We start from the raw sequence: 10,062 nt of genomic DNA on the forward strand, positions 1-10,062 counted from the left end.
CTGTGTGAAAAAGTTGCCTTCAGACACCTTTTAAATCTTTCCCATCTCACTGTTAGCCTTTGCCCTCAAGTTTTGGACCTCCCCTCCCCCCACCACAGCCCCTCCCCCTGTGGAAAGGTCCTTCCCTCTTTACCATATCTCATGATTTTGTAAACCTCTATACAAGGTCACTCCTCAGCCTCCGACTTTCCAGCTTATTCAGCCTCTCCTTCTAGTTCAAACCCTCCAACCCTGGCAACATCCTTTTTCTGAACCCTCTCAAGTTTCACAACATCCTTCCTATGGCAGGGAGACCATAATTGCATGCAGTATTCCAATAATGGCCTAACCAATGTCTTATACAGCCGCAACATGACCTCCCAAACTCATACACTCAATGCATTGATCAATAAAGGCAAGGCAAGCATACCAAATGTCTCCTTCACTGCCCTATCTACCTGCAACTACACTTTCAAGGTAGTCATTCAAGATCCTTCATGTCTCAGGTTCCATTCCAGCAGCTGGCATAGTTCTGTAACACTGTTCTGCAACATCTTCAGTCTGCATTGACATGATGCCTCACTCAGCTAAAGGAGATAGTATTAAATAAATAGACTGTGGGCTTCCAGTTCCAGAACAGCATTTACAAGTCATGTGAATATGGAAAGCAGCTTAGGTCATGCGTGAGACAGTGAGTCTCAAGCCCAGCCTGATAATCAAGGCAATATTCTACCCCCCACCACTTCCTCCGGCAGTTCATTCCATACACGCACCACACTCTGCGTGAAAAAGTTACCCCTCAGGTCCTTTTTAAATCTTTCCCCTCTCACCTTAAACTTATGACCTCTAGATTTGGACTCCCCCACCCTATGAAAAGACTTTAGTTGTTCAACCTATCCATGCCTCTCATGATTTTATATTTAACCTCTAACATTACTCCTCAGCCTCCGACATTCCAGGGGAAAAAGCCCCAGCCCATTCAGCTGCTCTGCATTACTCAAACCCTCCAGTCCAAACCTAAGGTATGGTGCATCAATAAATGGGAGTGATGCCAATAACATCTTGGCTTTGTACTCTAAAGCTGAATCCAGCAGTACAAGGTCCTATCACTTGATGTCAGTTCCCACGATTTTTACAAAATACCATCCATAATCTCAGTTCATCTTAGCATGCGTTGTTACCTGGATTATTCAATCAATTTAATCACAGTCAGTGTAGACCCAGATAGACAGCAGGGTTTCAGTGCAATTTGGAAACTTGGCACTTTTAGAAATAAAATTCCAATCTACGCTTTACCTACCACCAGACACAATGCTCAGAGATGTCCAATCAAGATGGAGACTCGTGGAAAGATGCACAAATGCTTTACTTGAAGGGGTAGTTAGGTACCTGCATGGCCTATACTGCTTACCTGTTTATAATTGTCACTTAATTTTAACCAGGAAATATTGATCTGTAGTTGGCATTGGATGTCTCATGATTATCCCAGGATAGAGTGTTATTCAAGATACTACCTTTTGCTATTGCCTTAACTGACACTAATAGCTGGTTATCATTCGCAAGGCAAGGCCTTGTTTGCAAGGCCTCACTCTTGGAAAATGGATGATGGTCAATTTACTTGGAATTGGACAATTTCTAAGCTTGAACACAGAATATCAGTCAAGATATGGTCCAAACACTGAAAGCAGTATCACAGGATGATATTCTTCACCTATTACTTAACAGAAGTGAACGTCATGACAGATATTCCTATCCCGGAGTGGATCTATTTCTGTATAAAACTGTGGGATGGGGTGGATTCTTTAGGATTCTTATCGAAATGAGCCAATAGTAATACAGGGGTAAGGAACCCTTTACAGGGCATTTGTGAATTTTCCCAATTTCACATATTTACACCTTTGCTCTTGGCTCATGATTCATTTCAGGATTCGACATCCAACCAAAGATGGTATAGAATAATTTTAGGATTAGGGAGCATCCAGATGTATTCACTCCCTTGATTAACAACCTTACAGATATTTGCTTGAAAACCAGAAAATAATAATCTGTATTTAAAGAACACTTTTGCCATGACAAAACTTTTGAACTTCACATAGGCATTACTCAACAAAATCTGATACCAGGCCAGATGAGCTGAAAGTTGGTGAAAGAAGTGGATTTTAAGGATTGTCTTACAAGAGTTAAAAAAAAGCTGAAAGGTTTATGTTAGGAATTGCAGAACTAAGGGTCGACCTACTAAGGACACAATCACCAATGGTGGGGCAATTAAGATTTAGAATATTCAAGCGGCCATAAATGGAGGAGTCCAGATATCTTGGAGATTTGTGGGCTGGAGGAGATTACAGGCACAGGAAGAAGCAAGAGTCAAAAAATGTGGCGCTGGAAAAGTACAGCCAGTCAGGCAGCATCTGAGGAGCAAGAGAGTCAACATTTTGAGCATAAGCTCTTCATCAGGAAGAAGCAAGGTCAGGTAGTGATTTGAAAATGAGAAAAATCTCTCTCTAGGCTGAGTGGTTTCACATTCTTAGGTATAAATGTTTCTCAATGGGTTTTTTGTTGGTTACCTCCTCTTGTATGGAAGAGAGGTTCAAGGCACAAGTGTGAACCAGATCCCTTCCTGCTAGCCTCAAGCCATGATCTTTCAACATCCCGGCAATAAATAGGGACAGGAAACCATTGCAGAGACCATTTGTGACAGGTATTAAATTTTAATCTGGAGATGTTCAGATTGATAGCCTTGCAATTAAAAGATAATAGAATATGTTCCAGCAACTTGCCCTCTTGACACCTGACATTTGATCAGTTTTTGCAGAGTGCCCGCCAAATAGGGTTGATGCAAGAAGAAAATAATAGCTTCAAGTAGTCATGTACTTCACGATCTGGAGTAGCTATAATTTGTTCATAGTCACTCCAAGTTGAATTCATGTTAAGAATGGTTCAGTCTTATTGTTTCATTTTTTCATTGTGGGAATGTTGTTTGATATGGAAATTTAGAAATTGCATTCAGTTAAGCTTCCCAATTCTCAATTGGAACTTAAAATTTTTCTTGAAGTTAGTGTTTCACTGTCTGAATTTCCTCAGCTTTTCGGTGAGGAAAACGCTATTTTGGTTTTTGCAATCAGAAGGTTTGCGCCCTTATTCTTGACTTGTAATACATTTGGCTTTCTGACTAAAGTTGATTCACAATTGCATCTGTATCTATCTATTTATTTGTGAAGAGATTGTTGGTCTTTTCTCTTGTCGAGTACTACATCATAGAACCATAGTGTGGAAGCAGACCATTCAGGAGAAAGTGAGGTCTGCAGATGCTGGAGATCAGAGCTGGAAATGTGTTGCTGGAAAAGCGCAGCAGGTCAGGCAGCATCCAGGGAACAGGAGAATCGACGTTTCGGGCATAAGCCTGAAGAAGGGCTTATGCCCGAAACGTCGATTCTCCTGTTCCCTGGATGCTGCCTGACCTGCTGCGCTTTTCCAGCAACACATTCCAAGCAGACCATTCAGCCCATCGAGTCCACATTGACCCTCTGAAGAACATCCCACCCAGACCTACCCACCGACCCTGGCCCTGTAACTCTGCATTTCACGTGGCTCATCCACCAAGCCTGCATATCCCTGGTCACTAGTTGAAAGTAGATTGCTATTTCCACGCTATATTCACATAGACCCCAAGTTTCTATTTCTTTTGCACAGAGCAATTTCAGAAGTCGTGGTTTTGATTCTTGTCATGTAAATGATGCTGTGCAATTCTGTTGCCAAGCAACAGAAACTTAATTGTATGGTTGAGTGAATGCCAACTTGCAGGGAGGAAACCTAAAGGGAAGATGACTAGTTATTCAATCCATTCCCTGGCTATTATGGACTTGTCTCGGTAGGTTTTCTAAACAATGTGTTGAATGTTCCTCAAGCACATACTAACCATTACTGTTTTACTTTATCTGTCGGACATGATATAGTAATAGTTCCTCCCTCACAGATTGCACAACTTTGGTATGATCCTGTGGTGTATGAAGGATCGTTAGTGAAGGAAAGCATTTGCCCATTTTGCAGGAGTGTCTTCACACTGGATGGTCTGCAACCTTCACATGTCACAATCCCGCAGATCCATCTGTTTTTTGAACTTCAGGCGTTGGGTTTCGATTAGGAATTTGTCGTTCACTTCAAATTAAAGAATTGTCATCTAGTTGGACGTCCTGCACCTTCTCCAGAGTTGGACTAGGAGCGCTCATTTTGACCATGTACCTGCATCACCATGGTAGCATTTTAATTTATGTGTATTAAGCATATTTGTGTACATTGTTCACCAAGCTCAGTTAATTTAAACTTTATTCCTGCGGTGTTTGAGAATGGTAGACCATTAAAACAATTGAGAGGCTGTTGCATGGTAAGTAACCTATTTTTAACTATTATCTGCATTGACTATGATTCTGAACACTATCACCACCGATATCACCAAAACCTTTGCTAGTTCTCAGGTGTGTTTCCTTACTCAGTATGTAGACAGACCAACGAGGGGGGAGGCCATTTTGGATTTCGTCTTCAGCAATGAGCCAGGACAGGTGTCAGATCTCGTGGTGGGAGAACACTTTGGTGACAGTGACCACAACTGCCTCATATTTACCACAGCCTTGGAGAGGGAAAGGAGCAGTTATCAAGGGAAGATATTTAATTGGGGAAAAGGAAATTATGACGCTATCAGACAGGAGTTGGGAAGTACAGATTGGGAGCAATTGTTCACAGAAAGGGCACAGCAAACATGTGGAGACTGTTTAAGTAGCAGTTGTTGCGAGTGATGCACGAATTTGTTCCTCTGAGATAGGTAAAAAGGAGTAAGATTAAGGAATCTTGGATGACAAGAACAGAAGAGCTTCTCATCAAAAGGAAGAAGGCAGGTTAGGTAAGGTGAAGGAAGCAAGGATCTAGCGCAGCTTTAGAGGATTACAGGCTTGCTAGAAAAGAGCTCAAAAATGGATTGAGGAGAACCAGGAGGGGGCACAAAAAAGGCTTGGCAGGAAAGATTAGGGAGAACCCAAAGGCATTTTACACATACGTGAGGAAAAAGAGAATGATCAGGGAGAAGGTAGGGCCGATCTGGGATAGCATAGGGAACTTATGCGTGGAGTCTGAGCATATAGGGGAAGCCCTAAATGAGTTTTTTGCTTCGGTTTTCATAAAGGAAAGGAACCTTGTTGTGAATGAGAACTTTGAGGAGCTGGAATACAGCCTTAAACAGATCAAGATTAATGAAGTTGATCTGCTGGAAATTTTGGCAAACACTAAGATTGATAAGTCCCCAGGGCCAGGCCAGATTTATCCTAGGCTGCTCTGGGAAGCGAGAAAGGAGATGCCTAAGCCGCTGGTGAAAATCTTTGCTTCCTCATTCTCCACGGGAGACGTACCGAAGGATTGGAAGGAGGCAAATGTTGTTCCTTTTTTCAAGAAGGGTAGATTAGATTAGATTCCCTACAGCGTGGAAACAGGCCCTTCGGCCCAACAAGTCCATACCGACCGTCCGAAGAATAACCCACCCAGACCCATTTCCCTCTAACTAATGCACCTAACACTTAGCAATTTAGCATGTCCAATTCATCTGACCTGCACACCTTTGGGTTGTGGGAGAAAACTGGAGTACCTGGTGGAAACCCACGCAGACACGGGGAGAATTTGCAAACTCCACACAGACAGTCTTCTGTACCACAAGCCTTTTAACAGCATCCAGGGAGAAAACTCGTCAAATGATCTCCAAAGAAATAGTAAATATTTTCTAGACCACCCTGTCATCTTCTAGCCTAATTGCCATCTCAAATATATCTTATAGGCTTTTTATTTGTAACCTATTTGTTCTGAAAAATATGTTGACTGCTCCTTATGATAGCTGCTCTGTTGATGATTACTGGCAGCCTCTCTATATTAGTAGAGTATATCTCGCCTGTGTAGGTGTTGGGCTCCCACTGCTTTGAACATTGAAGTCATGTTATTGATTGTCCATTTTTTTGGTTATCATTCTAATGTCTGTGATTGGCTGAAAATGTCAATGTATCATAATTCTTTCTTTTTGAGTCATCTCGGATCTAATCCATCTGCAGATGTTTATTTCTCCCAGCTTTTGTATAACAGACCTATTTGAGATTCCAACTTCTACATGCATCATGGATCTTTTCCCAAATTTACTTTACCCAAGATTTGTCTACAGTCTACTTGAGAATATTTGATAAGAATTCTATTGTATCATCTATGACAGCTTTATATAATGAATCCCTTAGTCTTTGGTCCTTGCTAGAAACAGAGAATTAGGTTGAAAAGTGCAAAATTGAAATCACTGGTTATATCTGATCAAAACTATTTTGCAACTCAACTTGGAATCAGCCATTTTCCTCCTGCTTTCCATCTCCCATGGTCCCACCATCATCATGGCTTGCTCTTGTATAACATGAGCAAAAATAGTGAGTTTTGAGAAGATTTGTAGCTCAGGTTGAGTTCTGGATGTAGGTTTGCTCGCTGAGCTGGAAGGTTCATTTCCAGATGTTTCGTCACCCTAACTTACATCTTCTGTGAGCCTCCGTGCAAAGGATTGTTGATAAGTCCTGCTTTTTATATATATGTTTGGGTTTCTTTGGGTTGGTGACGTCATTTCCTGTGGTGACATCATTTCCTGTGGTGATGTCATTTCCTGTTATTTCTCTCAGGGGATTGTAGATGGAGTCGAACTTGATGTAGATGGAGTCGAACTCAATGTGTTTGTTGATAAGAGTTCTGGTTGGAATGCCATACTTCTAGGAATTTTCTTGCGTGTCTCTGTTTGGCTTGTCCTACAACATGCAAAACTATTGTTATTTACAAATTACCATGCAAGAACTGTAACAAACACTACATTGGACAAACAGGCAGAAAACTAACCACCAGGATACATGAACACCAACTAGCCACAAAATGACATGACCCTCTCTCACGAATATCCTTACACACAGATAAGGAAGAACACCACTTTGACTGGTACAACACATCCATTCTAGGACAAGCCAAACAGAAACACGCACGAGAATTCCTAGAAGCATGACATTCCAACCGGAACTCTATCAACAAACACATTGAGTTAGACTCTATCTACCACCCCATGAGAAAAAGAACAGGAAATGATATCACCACAGAAAATGACATCACCACAGGAAATGACATTACCAACCCAAAGAAACCCAAACATATAAATAGAAAGCATGACTTATCAATAGTGCTTCGCTTGGAGGCCCACTAGCTAGTAGGGTGACATAACGTCTGGAAATGAACCTTCCTGCTCAGCGAGTAAACCTACATCAATGAGCAAAAATATTCACTGATTTCATAAACAGCAGGTGTAACATTAGCACATCGATGTTGTGTTGCAAATCACATATTTATTTCTTCATGTCAGTTGTACAGCTGTCTGTCCAAATTGCTGTCACTTCCATAGATTTTTCAGAACTAAGGAAGCAATATGATCATACTTTGGTCTGAATAGAGGGTTTACTTTTGTTGGTGGTACCATTAGCACACTGATTAAAAATATTGGGGCCATGTTAAAATGAAAAAACCAAGAATGTGTGCGTAAATCAGTTTGTTAAAAACAGTGCATGTGAAAGGTTAAATCTTTTTGCTGCACAGCTACTCGAAACTTCTGTAAAGCAAGGGTGTCAATTGTGTAGAAGGCTTGTTTCACGGAATAACATTTTATTTTCTTTGCCTCTTCTGCTGGTTCTTCCCCATCAGTTTGACATTTAGCAGGATTTAGCCTGCAGGGCAGTGACAATGGTAGCAGCATTCACTGAAGAGTTTTGGTTTTTAAATGATAGCTATGATTTAAGGATGCTGAATTGAGTCAGCATTTCGCAGCATTCCATGGATTAATATTTAGGATTTTGCATAAAGTTCTCATCTCAGCTAAATTTCTGGGGCCACATCCCAAGTACAGGTTTCTCTAGAAAGGAGAAGTATTTGTCTGTCATATGTCTCCTTGCCTTGTCTTTAGATTTGGATTGTTTAACAGCCTCATTGAACAAAGATCGGTGTGCAAAGTGAGAGAACCTAAAAGGAGAGATGTAAGTCATGTAATGAGAAGAACCAAATTAAAAGTTTTGGCCACAATTTCTAGGAGCTTGCTTGATTGATTGATTTGGCAGAGTCATGGAACTTTCCAGAACTTCCAGTGGGATAAGCTACCACTTTTTGTCTACTCCAGAAGTTACCTTTATTGCATTTTGTCAAGATGGTGCATGAGGTTGACCCCGCACATTCTTTTCCCCACTCACCTTTGTTTTTATATGAATAGGTGTGAGAGATAAAATTGTTGGAAAACTATTTTGGTCAAGGGGGGAACAAGATGAATAACTGACCCACGGGGTTCTTCAAAGTTCAAGTGTCCAGTAGTCGCATTGTCATTCCAGAAGAACAGTAGAGAAATGTTAATAATTCTGATGAAGCAACTGAATTAAACATAAAGCAGTTTCCTTTCTTGTTTTTAATGAGGCCTTCAGTTTTGGTGTTGGACTGATAGGTTTTTTTGAAACTCCTTGTTAAATGTTAAAAAAGGAAAACTTAGTGTTTTTTATTTCTTCCGATGTAGTTTGCAAGGAACCACCTTATAAAGTGGAAGAGTCTGGCTACGCTGGATTTATTATGCCAATTGATGTCTACTTCAAGAACAAGGTACTTCTGCTGATCAACTTTACTTTTAATTTATAAAAAAGAGTAAACAGAAGTTCACTCTGAGCTTTAATCTTTTCTGGTCCCCAGCTCTGTCTGATTCCATAACTCAGAATCTTAGGACAGCCTGTGATTCTGATGAACAGTTACAACCAGAATGTATTATTTCTTTCAGGTGCTGGCTGACCTGCTGAAATATTTTCAGCATTTTCTATTTTAATTTCATAATCTCTTTAGCACCTCAAATCACAGTACAGTATAGGAGAGTTCTGGAGTTCTGTTTCCCTCTAACCCTTCAGCCATAGTTGTTAAACAGTTTCTCCAAAGCTATCTGAAAAATCTCAAATTCAGTCAGACAACTGTGCATGCTGTTTGTCTCCCCTTGACCACTCTTCCACGAGACCAGACATTATTCTTACTCTCAAGATTGCCTTCGCTCTAAAGACTTGTGAAGGTGCTGGTGTTGGACTGGGATGGACAAAATTAAGAATCACACATCACCAGGTTATAGTCCAACAGATTTACTTGGAAGTACTAGCTTTTGGAGCACTGCTCCTTCATTAGATAGCTGTGGAACAAGATCATAAGATATAGAATTTATAGCAAATGATCGCAGCGTCATGCATGCATGATACAATATATAGAACAAACCTAGGATTTATAAAATGTTACATGGATTGACTGCCTGACGGTGCGTTTTTTGAACAAAAACCGTACAAGCTGCAGGCAGTCATAGAGTCATAGAGATGTACAGCATGGAAATAGACTCTTCGGTCCAACCCGTCCATGCCGACCAGATATCCCAACCCAATCTAGTCCCACCTGCCAGCATCCGGCCCATATCCCTCTAAACCCTTCCTATTCATATACCCATCCAAATGCCTCTTAAATGTTGAAATTGTACCAGCCTCCACCACTTCCTCTGGCAGCTCATTCCATATATGTACCACCCTGTGCGTGAAAAAGTTGCCCCTTAGGTCTCTTTTATATCTTTCCCCTCTCATCCTAAACCTATGCCCTCTAGTTCCGGACTCCCCGACCCCAGGGAAATGACTTTGTCTATTTATCCTATCCATGCCCCTCATAACTTTGTAAACCTCCGTAATGTCACCCCTCAGCTCCAACGCTCCAGGGAAAACAGCCCCAGCCTGTTCAGCCCTTCCCTATAACTCAAATCCTCTAACCCCGGCAACATCCTTGTAAATCTTTTCTGAACCCTTTCAAGTTTCACAATATCTTTCCAATAGGAAGGAGACCAGAAGTGCACGCAATATTCCAACAGTGGCCTAATCAATGTCCTGTACAGCCGCAACATGACCTCCCAACTCCTGTACTCAATACTCTGACCAATAAAGGAAAGCATACCAAACGCCTTCTTCACTATCCTATCTACCTGCGACTCCACTTTCA

General features: G+C 41.2%; 1 protein-coding gene across 3 annotated transcripts in view; it reads left to right on the top strand.

Moving 5' to 3' along the window:
• mllt1a (MLLT1 super elongation complex subunit a) overlaps positions 1 to 10,062 on the top strand; it is a 115,570-nt gene that overhangs the window by 55,964 nt on the left and 49,544 nt on the right. For all 3 annotated transcript variants that reach the window (XM_043721102.1, XM_043721100.1, XM_043721101.1), the window contains one exon: positions 8,573 to 8,655. In XM_043721102.1, the coding sequence (XP_043577037.1) occupies positions 8,573 to 8,655 (83 nt within the window). The remainder of the gene's footprint in view (positions 1 to 8,572; positions 8,656 to 10,062) is intronic.

The sequence above is a fragment of the Chiloscyllium plagiosum genome, chromosome 31, assembly GCF_004010195.1.
Source record: "Chiloscyllium plagiosum isolate BGI_BamShark_2017 chromosome 31, ASM401019v2, whole genome shotgun sequence".
NCBI classification, from domain to species: Eukaryota; Metazoa; Chordata; class Chondrichthyes; order Orectolobiformes; family Hemiscylliidae; genus Chiloscyllium; species Chiloscyllium plagiosum.